The following is a 17,373-nucleotide window of genomic DNA, read 5'->3' on the forward strand; positions in this document are numbered from 1 at the left end:
GATAAGAATCACATAATTATTATTGTAAGTATTGTACCAATCATTTCTCCATTGTGATTATTTTTGTAGTGGTTTGGTTCAATAAAAGTTATGTATGTATGTACATTAATGTTAGTTTTTGTATTTATTTTAATGGATATTTATTTCTAAATTTAGAAAAATGAATGAATGAATATTGTTGAAAATAAAAGTGAACTAAACGTAAGAAAATAGGATAGTTGAAAAATAACAAGGCCCAGTAGTTATGACGTACTGTTACCAACCATTCAATATTTGACCACCTATTGTGCACAAACATCATTTGTAGATTAATCGTGTAACTCTTGCCTAAAAACATGCAATCATGCAAAGTGGATTACAATTTATATGGTGTGATGTTCTACTGCACAGCGCAACAGTAAAGACACCACCAAATATGGGCCCTCCTATGAATTCAGTTAAATTTCATGTGTACTGTAATCGCAGTGTCCTCGCATCTGGCCTATTTCCAATCTGACATGTCCAGGCCTGTGAGTGAAAACCACTCAACACATACCCCTATATAAAACCATCAAATAATTGCAGTTAACTTTAAACACTGTTACAACAGTTTCATCACAACTGGGCTGTGTATAAACGGTTTGAGTGCAAACTCACCATTACACATTCACCCCCAACTACAGCACCTGTGCTCATAGAACTTATTGATATTGGCTAGTGTTATCGCAATGCACTCGCAGCTGGTGTTACGTCCAGTTCGCACTGTACAAACCCTTCCTCGTACACATGTATACACAGCCCCATATAGATCATTAAACGTTCTTTACATTATGATTATCAGCTACTGTTATCCGAGTATCATCTCAGCTGGCATGCCCAGGCCCCACAGTGTATTTGTAAGTTTGTAACATATGTTTTTGTGGGACTTATTTATCCATGCTGCTTTGTTGACTTACTTGCCGTGTAGTAACAAGTTAATGTAGATTTATTCATTTTGCTCTTGCTGTTCATGCTACAATCTCAACACATTTAATTCTCAATCCCTTCTTAATGAATGAAATCACCATTCAACTTGTATATATCATGTTACTCTATAGTAAATATTTTCATTCATGTTTTGTTCTAAATTTATTCTGTTTCAGATGAATAAATTGATAATTATTTTGAGTTCGATTTTATTTCATCTCACAAGAGTGAAGAACATTAATTATTGTGACTGTATCAGTAGGAATCATTATTGCTGCCAACAAAAGTTAAATTTTACCCTTCAGTCAAAAAGAACACAACCATAGAACTAGGGAAGGGGGACTAATGAGGGACGCAAGGGTTAAGCGTGGGGACACAAGATTTAAGAAATTTTATTGGTCCATATAAAAGTACAGAAAATTGCATTGCTTGGCAGATGAATATGTGTAATTTTGATTTCCAATAAGAGCAAGCACCTTCTTAGGACATACACCCTCGCACACACCCCCATCCCCCTTTTCCAAGGTGCACCACTGTTAGGACTGGGATCAATGACAGGTCATGGCGAACAATTGGAGCCACTGTTTTTATCTACAAAACCAATCCATGGTTTTGATCCATGTGAAAACAGTAATTCCATTCCAGAAAGAGGTGGTACATTCACTATTGGCAATCATTTTCCAAATGCATATTTTCCTAAAGTGCAAAATTTTTTTTTTTAAATGCTAAAATCATTTCTTGATTATGGTGATTTCACTTAATGATGTCATATCCTGTTTTATTTCACCAAATCGCATTGTGTGTGCTGGTATAACCATCGATCCTGTAGTCAGGCTAGTATAAATGTAGTGTCGTATAACAATTAATGCTAGCATAACAGCTTATGATAATTACTCTGTCCATCTGAATAAACAATAGGCGAAATATAGAACATGACTTTATGGTCTAGCCTACTAGGCGTCTTAATTATTGTGGTCATCCATCTCTACGGCCAACAATAGACACATGTTTAACCTGATAAGGTGTGATATTACCATAAGAATACAAAATTGATTTTTTTTTTTTTATGTTTAATTCAACATGCTTGAATAGATATGAAGTAATCACAGTTAGTGACTGATTTAGATACAAGCTGGGAAATATATTTTCATTATTAGTTCATTATTAGTAAAATGAAGAAGTATTACCAAAGACAAAAGTCTTTAAAGGGGATGATTATTCATACTATTATGTCATATTAATGATTTTGTTATTCCGGTATTTGTTATATTTTCATTTATTTTATTATCACATTCATGTTTATCATTACTATTGTTCACTCACTGTGCAGACATTTATACATGTATTTTCATTATTTACAGAACATGATCACCACTACCATCATCATTATCATTCATCTTTCATCATTACTATTATCGTCATTCTTTGTCATCGTCATCCATTATTTTTTTCATCCTTATACTTATTTTCACTTTTGTTATCATCATTAACTTCATCACCCAAATCACCACTGGCATTATCATTACCCTATTCACCTCAGTCATCGGCATCAATTTGTACCACTCGCAAACCAATTACAGTAATGCTATGTCCATCCCTTTCAAGAAGTTATCAGCATTCCTTCGTCAACGCTTATGTCAGCACGGGGAAAGCAGCCATGCCTGCTGGTACACCATGAAAATACCAGCCACGATAGTTTACACTATTTGCATGCAGTAGTTGACATCTTCAAACCAAATGCTTTAATTCCCAAGTGCTGGTTGACTATCAATTTTAGTCACTCAATGAGGCGAGCCTTTTTTTTATCTTGTTTCGCTAACTTATTTTTTTAAAGATCATCAGAGGTGGGCGGAAAAATATAAATAAAATTTTGTTTTCTTGTTAAGCAAATAAAGAAAATAAAAATAAAATATTATTGGTGAATGACAACAGTGTAGTAATGGGATGGTTAAGTGCTTAATACATTTTTTATAATTAGGAAGAAATCTTATTTTTGGAGATTTCAAGCCAGTATGGCAGTCGTAATAAAAATTAAAGAACATTTTTTTTTTCGGAAATGTCCATTTTCTTGTGGTGGCGGGTGCGCTAATTATGTTAATTTTATTCGAAACCATCATTATTGTCGGGCATCGGTAAAAAAAGTCTCGTCTGAACATGCTTGAATGAATTGGGTCTTCCAAGTTAACCTTTAAACAGGAAGCTTCCAGCAGTATCAATCAGTATTTAATGTGAATTATCTATATGAATAATTATAACGTGGTAAGAAAAAAACGTAAGCACGAATTTCATTTGTGTTTCAGATATTTTAATATTCTAGCAATTATCTTCTTTTAAAATATTTTCATTGAGCATAAAAGACAACCCATTTGTGTAGCTTGAAGAACATTGCTAACATGTAAGCATAAATCCAAATGCACATAAATATAGCAGCCGTCTACATATAAAGCACCTTATGAGAAATTAATAACATAGTGAAGTGTGATGTGTTATGTGAATGAATTTAATGTGCTTGTACATAGGATACAGATCATAGAAAATGTGGCATCAAACCCAGCATAGCAATGGCTATAGGATAAACAGCAAAGGTTTCTAACAAGAGGCTCAACATGTTTTTCAGCACCAAAAGAAATTTTAATATTTTTTTTTTGTATTTTGAGATGCTAGAATGTATTATTATTATTATTATGCCAAAAGAAATTTCCAGACAAAAACAAAGCATTTTTTTGGTCACTTTTTTCTCCAACATCTTGGCTTTGGCCTGTCCGATGGAAGGTGTTTTCATTTTTGGGTCTCATAAGAGTGCTTAAGCCCCTTTTCCCAGCAGGTAAATGGGCTTAAGCCACTGGGATGTCCATATTGTAGATATCTAATATTTTGCTTGTTAAATTTTGAATTTATAGAGAAATATGAATATCTCAAAAAGTAATGAAAATATGATGTTTTATGATATATTACAAATTCATAAAATATTAGATATATTATACATATCATAACAATATAAAATAATATTACATATATTATGTAATATTATCATATTATAATACATAATTATATTACCGTATTTATATTGTTCATTATAATATTTTACTCAAAAAGGAAACAGTCTCGTAAAAATCAATACAGTGACTATGAAATGAAAATCTACATTGATGCCATGTTAACACAGTTCCTGGTGTCTTGTTCATCGCATGATAGGCCTACATTTTTTAAATAATGGAGATCCACAATAACTCTGAAGACATCGAATTTCATATAATATGTTGTGTGAATGACAATATATTAATATTGCATCATATCATATCAAATATTTCTGGTAAACCTTACATAAAATGATAGAAATATATTTCACATTGAATCAAAGGAAACTGATCATGTGGTACACATTACTCTGTAGAGCTTGCAAGAATATTTTCTTCTGCTTTAATACAGATTTAGTATCATCTGGGATTCTTTCTACCAATGTTGCCAAAAATGGTCGTCTACTTAATTTCAAATTAGCTGCAACAATTTCTTTTAAATTAAGAATATTCTTTTTGCTTTAGAAATTCAAGGAATTTTAATGCATATTTAATGTTTTTTAAAACATTTTATTGGAGATGATACTCAGGTTGTCAATATAAAGCTTCTATTCCTTCATAAAAGCAGCTGCTCATATGCTTCTCTACCATTATTTTATAGCTGCAGCAGCTAAACCAGTGCTAAGTTCTTATTTTTTTATGACAAGCATATTTGAGTACTCCCAAGATGCCTCCATGTACATATTTTATATCAAATAGGTTATGAAGTCGAGATGAAAGAAAATTTTATGTTGTAATTTGCTTTTTGGTTATTAGATATGAATCATTCTCTTCTGCATAATTGTGATCTTTTCTAATTAAGCAGATTTTAATTATTGGATTTATACAAGGACACTAATCAAACAATTGAGGTAATACATTGTGACGTAATCTCTTCTGAGTGATCATTTCATATTAACCTACAGGGATTTTAACCATTTTTATAGAATTTTAAGAAACAAAAAACTAAAAATACAAATACATTTTATAAATTATAATGTGGAACAACTACTTAAAGTAATATTTGTTTCATTTTAATCACTATTGCACTTTAAAAAAAATAATCATGATTATAACTGCATTTCAAACCAAAGATTGAGAAAATTGCTCCTTAAAATAAGTATTTTTAAACATAAAAATTGGACCCCAAAAATGAGTGAACTAACTTGTTTAACATTGATAAATTGCAGAAACATTTATAGATACTACAAACGTGATAGTGATTGCCTGGTCGGAGTTTTCAATTTAGAAAAATTCTAAATTGTACGACCAGTAGCTTATCTCTCCCTCCCCCCCACAGTCGGGGCCCTCCCCCAAAATCACTCAAGTAGTTGAAATTCACCAAAAACCACCTTATTTGACGAGTTAGTGCCCCTCAACTGATCATCAAGGTCCCCCCTCAATTTCACCTTTGTTCTCCCCCATCAGTACCCTCATTTCAAGAGTTCTAGATAGGCCACTGTGTACGACCAAATAGGATACATAAAGCTGACTTCGACCAGTAATATTATAATATGATTAATGTTATATACTGGGTACTTATCTGTTTTGTTGGGATCATTTGACTGTTAATATCTAGCTTTAATACCAATATTTTTCGTCAAATTGGTGCTTTAAAATTATAGCTCCTGTCCACACTATCAAATTTTATGTGACGTTATGTGAGATGTGGCCACATATGAGCATGATGATGTCATATTGCAGTCAAATATGGACATATCACATCTATTTGTCACATAAAATGTAATAATCTTGACAGAGCTTGTTAAAGCTCAGATCACACTATCAATTTTATTGTGACAATTCTGTGATTTGCCCATAAGTAGACGTGGTGATGTCATATCACATCCCTATGAATAAAGCACATAGGCCTAATAATAATAATAATAAATATGGGCATGATGGATGTCCCCAATGGGCAAACCAAAGGTATTTGTCACATTGGAACTTAATGGTGTGAACAGGAGTTTATGCAAACATTTTTCTTTTTTTTTTTTAAAGGCGAAACGCACATTAAAGTTTGAAAAACCCATTTGTTCTTGCTGTGACCATCTTTGTTAGGGCAAAAAAATGAGCCCTGCCTTTTTCGAAAAATAGGAGGGAAATATTTTTTTTTTTAAGTTTGGGAAATAAAGTACAAATATTAAACAAGTTCTCACTAGCTAATAATATTGACACGTTTGAAAGACACACCAGTTTGAAAGGCCACTTATTTTTAAAAATCTTGTATCTCCAATTACATCTGTTCTTTTGGTTCCTCTGGAGCAGGAAGCTCCAGGACTTTTAAGCGCTTTTAAATACCACAAGAAGATATTGATGGGCTTTACACATCCTGCATTTATTCCCAGATGCCATATGAAGCTGTGCCCCACCATAACATGGATAATTTGTATGGAATCCATTATTGATCTTTATCTAATTCCCATATTTCTTTTTAGTCTCTGAAGGCGCTTTCTTTCCCTTGGCTTTTCCCGAAATGGTCTAACAAATTTGATAATATTTATATTGTAATTACATTAGTGAGGTGAATTACAGTTGGTAAAATCTTAGTTGAAAAGAGTTGAAATGTTTACAAAAATAATCTCTTCATTTTTTATTTTAATATAATTTTCATATAAAATCATTATTTGTATAATTGATATTCTAATTACTGTATGATACCTAACAAAATGCTAATTCAACAAACATTATACAGTTTCATAATAAAAGTTTTTTCTTTCTTATTTACAAATAAATGATAAAGTATTAAATAATTATTGATCTTGTCGCATAAACTGTTGGAAATTCATCATATTTGGTTTGCAAACAAGAACGTGTTTCATATGGATCGGGGTAATAATATTTAGGGAACTCCTCCGGAAGTGTCGGCTCCTTCTCTTCAACTTCCTGATAGATAGGTTCGTCGTACCGATGTGTGTGATCTGTTGAAACGGACCGTCCTGTCCCCCACTCCGTGTAGCCCAGTCCGGCAGGCGTGTGGCTATATGGCAGCTCAGTCCTACAGTCCTTTGGCTCAAAATAACAATCAGGCTTTGAAATATAATTACCACCTTTGTCTTTTTTCTTATTACAGTAAACAATTAGAATAGGAATTGTAAGTAGTAAAATTAACATTATACATCCAATTGTAGCTATGCACAATATAATCGCTAATGTCAGCCTTTCTTCCTCACCTTTTGTACTCTCAGCTGGTGGAATTAACGCTGAGAAATTTGTCGTAGCTACGACAGAACGTGGCGTTGTTGTGGGATAGGGATGTACAAGAAGTATCAACTGAGCATGACCATCGCCTATTGTATTAGAAGCAAAACATTTAATTTTTGTTCCATTGTCTTTTGGTTTTGTGTTTAAAATTTGCAGTGTTTGATTCTCGAGTTTTAAAACGAGTCTATCAGTATCGATGGCCGGTTCTAATTCCCACCGGAATGCTGTTGCCACAGGATTGGCTGTTGACTTGCAGAAGAATAAGATCTCTTGCCCTGGTGCTACAGCATTTTCATAACTTGGTATTAAAACCTGTGGTTTGTATGTTATTGCGATTGGTCCAGTCGAACAATTGCGCTTGTAAGTTGAATCCGCGGAGGAGGTTAGTTTACAGCTAAAGCTCATCCCATTATGTGCAGCAGTTGCTTGAAACTTGTATATTATTTTGCGAATCCCATTTTCACTGTCATCAATACGAATATCTTGGCGTATAACCTTATCATTTGTTGTCCATTGAAGTGTGACGGGAGGGGACGCACGTTCCGATTCACAGCAAAGCTCAATATAATCACCTTCCTTGTATATTCCATTCCCCTGTGTTTCAGAACATTCAGGATAGCTTTCATCTGGCAAATAATTTACTGTAAGTCTAACATTCTTTGATGAAATAATAGGTTCGAATGCACCCTCGTTTTCAAACACAGCACAACTATATTGATTATCATCGGTAAGCGTGACAGATTTAATCGTCAAATTGTACTCGCCTCTGTCACGATTTGCATCAATTTGAAAATGTTTTGGATCTACAGTTACACTTACATTTTCATTTTGCGAGAGTACAACTATTCCTGATTGAATCCACTGAACAATGTAGCCAGGCTCGAGATTTTCAATAGTACAAGTAAATGATGCATCTGTTCCTTTCAATGCTGTTTGATCAGATGGCTCCTTAAGGAAACTAGCCGTGCTTTCAACTGTGCTTAGCGACACCATGAGTATGATTAGAAAAACAAAAAAATCTTTTTGTAATTTATACATTGTTAATGCTGCCTTGGTTTTGGTTTTTTTCAATTTAAGCTTCTATATGTCTTGCAAATATATTGGCTGACATCTGTTGCAGTGCATTTCCATCACCCTTTGTAAAATATATTTAATTTATTATTAGAATTTGAATTATAAGCATGTCTTACGTTAACTTTTCAGCAGATTTCAGATTTAAAATATGATTTTGAAAATTATACATATTCACCTTGATATATAATTAAAAGTAATCAATGCAGTCTGCAGAAAGCTCTATCTTGCATCAATTAGTAATATTCCTCGTTAGTCAGCAAACAATTAACGTCCTTAACGGCACAAGTAAATGTCAGCAGTATTGCCTACCAGCTTATATTGTCAAGGGAGTTTGAATAATTTCTTCGGCATTGGCAATTTACTAGACAGGCATCACTATTTGCATTTGAAAACCCATGCGTAATGGAACAAATTTAGTCCATTTGTTTAATTGAAACAACTACACCATCATAGAAATAAATCACAGTTTGATAACATATTCATTGCATTTCAGTTTTCTCTGGTTTTTGGAATAGAATGCTAAAAAATGCACCTAATTTTAATAAGGATGAGTTAATTATTTGGTGCTTGAGAATTCACCAGAAAGTCAGTAAATAACGTTATACTGTAAAATCATAACAGGCGTTTCATGTAGCAGAATACTTCAATCTGAGTCCTGCTGTTTGCTGAGGCACTGTTCAAACCCTCATCTAACTGCAGTCGTTCTTCATGTTGGAGGAGCTGATGAAAGTTAATTCCATTAGCAGGTAATAACAAATCGTTGATAGGATAGTTCCGTTGAAGCAGGAAACATTTGATTAAAACCGCTTGCTAAATTTCAGTAGATTGCTGGAAGATACAGATGCAGATGAAATTTTCCTTATTTACAAGCAACCTGGAAATGGTCTACACTTCTATCCTGATTAGCTAGCTCCGACACAATGGTCCGTCAGTGTTTCAGCTGCTTTAACTGTATTTGGACTCTTCCATTATTCACCAATAGGTGTGTATCTATGATGTGAGGTTATACTATTACAGCACTGTTTTACAAAAGGGCTTCATGCTCCAGTGATTTCAGTATTTCAAGTATTGTACCTGTAAAAGAAAATCAATTAATATAACAGCGTAATACTTTTAACCTTTTCATACAGAGTTTGTCTTTTATAGTCCAGTTAATTCATAATCACTGGTTGTAATAATGTATTCTACTTGAGTATTAATTCCGTCTAGTTTGGTTTGGTGACTGTCGCAAGTTTCATTCATTGTTTATTGATGATTTATTAATTCTCGATAAATTTGACTCTAGTGTTTTCATTTCATAATTTCCACTTAATAAAAGATTGATTAAAGCTTTAGCGTAGATTTGTGTTGTGATTTCCTATTATTATTGTTGTGTATTTTGGGTTATTTTTTGTTAAACTTGTTGTTTAAAATATTAAATGTTTACCATTATTTCAAAAACATTTGTTGTTTTTATTTTCATTGTTTAACAAAAAACAATATTGTTTGTCATAAAAATAAATTCCATTAATAACAATAATTAGCATTTTATTATTATTATTATTTGTTATTGTTATTATTAATATTATTATTATTTATTATTATTGTTAATGTTAATTGTTGTTATTATTATTTCTATTATTATTGTTGTTATTATTGTTATACTTTCCATTAGCATTATTGTTATTATCTTTATTATTACCATTATCATTATACTTACAGTACTTTACATTGATTTTTTTAATTAATATTATTAGTCTTTATCTATTTCTGAATTTTTGTTTTTTTGCCATCTAAGGTAAATGCTGTTCGTTTTCTTTACTCATAATTATTGTAGTAATCCTACTTTGAGAAACATAATTTATTTCCTAATCACATCCAATGATTATCTTAAGACTGTGCTTAGTTTGTCATTCTGATGACGGGAATGAAATGGGAATGGGATTAGGAAGACCCTTTGGGAATTGGATATGATTTGTATTTTAGCTTTATATTCAAAATATGCTTTTTATAGAGATTTAAATAGATGAGTTAAATTCATCATTTTTATCCTAAAATACCATTTTATTAGTCAAGCTATAATTTAATGGGTTAAGATGGGCTTATATCTTAAAAGCACCGCTCCCTAAATGCTAATTGAAAATTAACATCACACACAGTACGGTAGTTTATTCACCCTATGATTAGTGGCGGTGACAGCAGGGGTTCAGTGGAGGAAGTTGACCCCCCTTCACAATTGTGCTAGGAAACATAATAAATATTAGCTATTCCTACGTGAAATCAGCCAGATTTTTATCTGTGATGTTTATTTCAATCACTCATTTTTTTTTCAAATTATTACGGTTGAACCCATTTAGTTATTATCACTATAGCATAAATAGTATGATTACATAAGACATTGAATCTTATCTTAATGAATTATTAATGTCAACTGATATACATATAGCATTTTACATTAGTATTTATACTTTGCATTTGAACTTTTGAAATACTGTAAAAATTTTTAAGGAATAAACTATACATTTGGAAACTTTTATCTTTGGAACCCCTTCCTTTTCCCCCTCTTAGATTACTTTATCAGTCAAAAAGAAGGCCCAATATATATATATATATATATATATATAGTTGCCTGACGATCGCAATAGCGTGAAACTCCGAGTAGCAACATTCTGTTCCACCATTTATAGATATTTACCTCTTGGCTCTCAAAAATTTAAATGACCCTCCAGTTTACACCTGGTCTGATTCGTCGCATAATACTATCTTCATTGGTTAAACTTTTCCCGAATGTTTCATTCAGATCAGTTGATCCGTTTTCGAAATATGTGGTCTGGGACGCTTTCCTTTCAATGGTCCTCAGATCTACACCCGATTCCGGATCGTCACAAAAAATTAATCATTTCTTTACTCAATCTTGACAAACTGTTATACAACTGTCTCTTATACACATCTAGATGTGTATAAGAGACAGGGACAAGACTTTATACCAGTTTTTTTAATTAAATTTTCAAATGATCAATATTCTGCTTGCTAGGCTTATTCAAATAGGGTGTGGTTTGTAAAAGTATTCTTAATAATGTATAAAATTAATCAATTAAATTAATTAATATAATGTTCTAAAATGCAAACATATGTTGTTTTTCTCCAGATATTTGCTCACTAGTATATGCATCCTATTAATGTGGTGCTTCTTTTCTTTGGTAATATCATACGTGCTTTATTAACATGTGAATGGGAAAAAATAATTTTTTGCAGTTAATGATCTATATTATGGACTTGACTTTTTAATTCAATATAGAAATGTTGCATAACTATTTAAATTTTTATTGATATCAATTCATTGTTGTCTAAAATAAATAATTCATTAGATTCATAATTTAATTTCAGCATATTGTATAATAATGAATGGAATTTATAAGAGGTGAGTAAAGAGTACCACACCTCAGTTCTTCTGCAAGGCAGACTTTTGTGGAAAATGGCCCTGGTAAAAGGAAAAAACCCTTAAAAAATTATACCAACAATTATAGCTTTATTTGACATATGTAAAAGTGCTTTCCTTGCACATTATGGCTGGACATTTTCTTTTAAAATTTAGCTTTTGGAGAGAGAGAGAGAGAGGGTGGGGAGGGGGAGGATAACAGGGCTATTTTGGTTCAGAGGTCAATTTCACCAAGGCCATTTTCCTATAGTTATTAACAGTACTTATATGAGATGGTGTGTAGATCTAATATACAAGGACTGAAAAATATGAGCCTTGAAATTATAGGTATATTTTTAATATCATGTATCTATGGTAAGTCAATATTTCCTTTTAAACTTGATATCTATAAATGGATCAATGGTACACCCTAATTGGGTTTTCTTCTCGCTTGCCCTTCTTTCCATTGTACAGATATGTTTGCAATTTATTTTGTTTATAGATTTAATACCCATGTTCTGTATATCAGGAAATAATGAATATTAGTTTATAAAATATTAAATGTTGATCAGTTTTTAGTTGGTTACAACAGTAGGCCAGTTCTTTTGATTAAAACCAATAGGAAATTATGAATAAAAGAAAAAGAGAACTAGCAGATTTATAAAGAAAATGATTTATAGAGGAAAACCGTACTCTATTAATAATTAAATAATGTATTTTATTACGATAGAAAATAATCACTTTATTTTATTAAGTGAATGAAAGAGTACATAAATAAATATGAACATGTGCATCTGTTAATTTGCATTCACAACTTTTATATTTTGAATTTTTACTGTTTATTATTTTAACATAGTATATTTTAATCTGTTTAATGCAACCTACCAGTAACTATCTAGTTTTTTGATTGTTTTTTTTTATTAATTATGTTAATAAATTCCCAGCAATATGCTTACAATTACATGACTCATCATGTCGGAAGAAACAAATGTTGATACAATTCACTATACATTTCCTACCCTCAGATTTATTGTACAATTGTATTCAGAATTCTTTACTTATAAACTATGGTATGAAGACATGGTTACCAGCAATAATGGCTAATATACCTATTTCATGTTTTTGTGGAGGGATATTATGATGATATTCAAATGTCATTGACTCATACTGAATCAGAATCAATAGAAGGATAAATATACTTTAAACACCCCCATTAACAAATGGTTGAATCCATAGGACATCAAGCCAATGAAAACTTGATTTGGGAGCACTGTACATACTGCACTACATTAAACTAATAATATTTTCACTCCATCTGCAGTGAATATTTCCTCAAACAATTTCCACTTGGTAACCAATGATTGATTTATCGGGGTAAATCTGTCGCGTATTACAAAGAAAGACAAACCCGTATCTATTACACCATTATGCTTACTTCCATCGCCTTTTGTTTTCAATGCTTATAGGTTGTTAATTTTTAATGAGACAGCAGTTTCCTTTCCAAGTTTTCCATTGGAAATTATTATGTAATCTTACTATATGGATATCCAGTCTGTTGCTGTTATCATTAAAATTTAGGGAGGAAGTGCACCAGCTTGCTTTCCATTAGCTTTGTTGACAATCAATAAACACTAAACTCCTGTATACATACACCAAATGCTGAAATGTTTAACTGTCCTCAGAGAGGCTTTGATTCATTGTTCCATTGACATGTGCAGTCAATTCTTATCAAATAAGCTCTTAAATTAGAGAAAATCACAGTTTGCCTTTAAGAAACAAAGCCAAGAAGATTGACTGTAATTATATGTCGGATGTATATTCTCTTGTTTGTTTTCTTACTAATTTCCTTTCTATAGCTTCACTGGTAATACTCTTTGTGTGGATTTGCCTTTCCCACCAGAAACAAAGACAGTTTTAGAGATTTTGTTAGGTTTCCATAAAACAAAGAAATAATGTTGAGAACATTTATCAGATCTATAATAATGTCCCTCAAAATTGTGTTGTAAACCTTTGTAATTTGTAAATATCTTTAAAAAGATTTTAATACTGATTATCAAAAAGGCAAACTAAATCAGACACATCTGTTGTTTTGGACATTGTGTCTCTAGCATACAAATTAAATGTTCGCGATTCAATAACAATAACTGCAGTTTAAGCTACGCTACTTAAGTAGGCAAAAAGTTTTGTCAGATAAATGTTGACATACAGATTTGATGAATTTAAATGGTAGCTTCAGGCTAAGTATTTTAATTAAATTTATCATCAGGTAATACTGCTTCGAAATATCTATCAACAATCATCATTTTGTTGAATCATGACATTTTTTTTTACCTTGTTTTGCAAACCCACTACCCATTGAATAATTATTTTGAATATAATTTGCCTGTTAGCGCACTAGACCTGTAAATGAAATTAGTAATAATAATTTTCCTTTATTTTTGTTAAGCCTGTAGCTCGTTTGTAGTCTTCAGATATGATTAATTAAATAAATATACACTATCAATTTCAACAACTGTTTACATTGGAACATCGCATTTATATCCACGTGATTGAATCTCAGTCGAAGGCCAAACAAATTCTGCCTTGCCTTTTTACATCTAACACTTTTATTGATCAATTAAAATTTTTTTTTTATATTCTTCTGGAATGAGTTTAGTATTGGTTTGTATTATTTTTTGTTATTTTTTTAAGGTTGAATAATACCTAAACTCACTAAAGGCCTATGAATCAGTAATAAATGGAAAACTCTAAGCATCTAATAGGTTTGTTTTTTTTAACTTATTATATAATTTAGTTCCTTCCATGTCATCTTCATCTTTCTTTTCTTATCATCTAATCTTTGTGATTTTACCCGGTCGGCTTTTTATCGGAAGATGACGCAGGAGTCATTCCTAATCCGCAGGTGATCCTCTTGTCAAACTGTCTGATTGATTTTACTTCTTGCTCTGAGAATTTCAATGCCGAGAAGATGCCCCATTGTTAACTACATCCTTTAGTCCATTTAACACATTAGCCGATAAGCACATTAATAAATGCCATCTGCCCGGTTGGTGGGAAACGAATTCCCGACATAATTATATTAAAATTGCTGTGTAAAGAAAATTGTTACATTTGTATACAGATGCAATAATCCAATAATGACTGGTGATTAACAAATAATACACTATATTAGAAGCTTTCTGTATTTTTTGTCCTTTTAAGTCATGTAGGTAACATAATTTTGTTTAATAGGCCTAGTTTTACAAAAGCAATTAAGGTATTTTCAGTGAAATTTAACTGCGATGCTGTTACGTATTTTGAAAGAAAACTTCGTTGCCAGAAATCTCCTAATTCATACTGTAAGAAAACACACTGAAAAAAATAATATCTAAATGATAGAATTTGAAGAGGTTTATGATTTGAGATCTGTAGGAAAGCCTAATTTACAATAATAATAAAGTGTTATTGAAATTTGGAAAACCAGGTTTGGAGGAAAATTATATTGATGTGCTGTACAAATGATTTTTCTATAACACTGAAGCGATGTTTTACAAAGAAACTTGGGAATGGTTTTTAAGTTATGGATGTTTTAATATTTAAAAACAGGGGGAGGGGAAGCTGCGTAACCATCCTGTTTAATGATATAAAGTTTGGTCTTATCTAAGTAACGATGTGTTTCACTCAATTTCATTTTTTAGAAAGTTTCTTTAATAGAGTATCTTCTGTTCTGCATTTCCACGTTTCTTTTGAAAGGTTGTGTGCGTGGGTTTTGATTTCTGGGCCAAAGAGATGCATATGGTATAAACCATAAAGCCACAGATGCAACATTTCTCATAATTTCCATTTGTAAATTACACACATTTCTAGCTCTAGTCTCCCCACACCTACACATGCCTTCAGGTATAGGCCTACTTTTTAACCTTCCAACAAATCCATGTTGAATTAATCTGCCAAATTTGTGCCATCTTTATGATCATTAACATGAATTCTTGTTGAGTCCCCAACAAGGCTTTTTCTACGATCATATACACAAATTTGGGGAAGAAATTGTAGATTTTGATAATCTATTTGATGATGTATCCTCAGCCTTTTTTGAAATGTATACCACTGACAATAATTTTACCAAAAGTCAAAATGAAAAATCCCATTAACATAATTAATTGCTTTCTGGGTTAGAACTTCTACAGTACTATAGTTTTCATTTAAGTGGTTAAATTTTTAGGGCTAATATTCTAATATTGGGTACGCACCTACATAACTTCCTCAAGAACTGGTGTCAAAACCTTTAAATAACAGGAACTTTTGACTTTAATTGTACTCTCATTGTATAATAATGTAAGCTTTATTGATGTTTTGTTTTCTGCTTTGAATTTACAGCCATTGAATCATTTTTAGTCAAACATGTCTTTGTATAGCAACACACTACTGGTGCTAGGTCCTTTTGTGCAAGCGAGGTCGTTTTTAGTATCGCAGTGTAAAGAAAGTACACTGTTACTGATTTTAACAAAGTCCATAATGCATGAGATAAATGGCAGCTACTGTACTTTACTAAGTCCTCTTCTTCCTTGACAAAGGAACACAAATTATTTGAAAAGAACAAGACAGTCCTTGTTCTAAGCAGGTTGTTCAATATTAAATTGATTTTAATTTACTTTTGGTCTCTTGTACATAATACCGGGATTTTGTCAATCAAGTCTTGTTGAAGTTTTGAAGAGTTTTATTTGTTATTGTAGCTACATTTGAAGTGTTATAATTCATTTTCATTTAGTGAGTCATACTTTTGTAGTAAAACTCTTTGCTTTGCCAGGTGCATGAGGCAGTACTAACAAGCCTGCTCATGTCTGATGCTGCGCATCTACAACTACAGTAGTGGACCTTCCCTATGAATTGACCGTACACTCTGTGTCTCCTCCACTTGTTATACTCTGGCTTTATTCAGTTCCATAAAACATTACATAAAACTAGCACGTATAAAAATACAAAGTACAAGTTAAAATTAACTAATTAAACCAGGATAACCAAATAAAGTTTTAACTGAAAGTAAAACTTATTTCCATTTTGGAATCCTTAGGTCGACTTTACTCCCCCCACCCCCAAAGTACAAGAAGGGGATTATTTTCACTAGGTTTATTCCTACCTAGCATTCATCTATATGCTGGAAAGAGATGTAGTTGTGAAAGGGTATTTTATTACCTCAGTATTATTTTCATTCATTTCTTCCTTTTGTTTTAAAATTGTATTTGTAATGTACATTGACATTGATTTGGTGATGAATAAATTAATTGAATTGGTTTCTTCTCAAGAAAAGGGATGGTGGTGATTGGTTTTCATAATGACATTCCCTCTATTCCCCAGGAATGATAAGAAACTGGATGTATAGTTCCGTCAATGTTTGATTACTTCTCAAAAAGACACTACTGTACATTAAGATCCACTCTAAAATGTCCTGGCCTAGCACTATTGGCAATCCAGGATGTTATATCACCACTGATATTGGGACCTGGATGTTGATTTCAATACTTTTATTATGAACACAACATTTACATAGAAAAGCCACCAAACATTTTGCTTGAACATTAGGAATATTCACCAGAAGATAGCTGTCAGCTTTGTCCATGTCATTTTTACCTAAAAAACATGCTTAAGGAGGGTACCCCTGTAGCAAAGCTGATACACACATACATCAAAAATACAACTTAAAAACAAAATTTGATAAAA

General features: G+C 32.0%; 1 protein-coding gene across 1 annotated transcript; it reads right to left on the minus strand.

Moving 5' to 3' along the window:
- Positions 1 to 3,228: 3,228 nt before the first annotated feature.
- Positions 3,229 to 9,213, minus strand: LOC117118400 (cell adhesion molecule 2-like). Its single transcript, XM_033262981.1, has 2 exons — positions 8,455 to 9,213; positions 3,229 to 8,340 (listed from the first exon to the last, which is right to left on the minus strand). The coding sequence occupies exon 2, from the start codon at positions 8,241 to 8,243 to the stop codon at positions 6,747 to 6,749; it is 1,497 nt and encodes a 498-aa protein (XP_033118872.1). The 5' UTR covers positions 8,244 to 8,340; positions 8,455 to 9,213; the 3' UTR covers positions 3,229 to 6,746.
- Positions 9,214 to 17,373: the final 8,160 nt, after the last annotated feature.

This window comes from Anneissia japonica, unplaced genomic scaffold (assembly GCF_011630105.1).
Source record: "Anneissia japonica isolate Jap-2015-1 unplaced genomic scaffold, ASM1163010v1 scaffold695_len1296351_cov181, whole genome shotgun sequence".
Taxonomy (NCBI): domain Eukaryota; kingdom Metazoa; phylum Echinodermata; class Crinoidea; order Comatulida; family Comatulidae; genus Anneissia; species Anneissia japonica.

Excerpts from the sequence above, each read along its gene's own strand:
- LOC117118400 (XM_033262981.1), bottom strand. The coding sequence starts at position 8,243 with ATGTATAAATTACAAAAAGATTTTTTTGTTTTTCTAATCATACTCATG.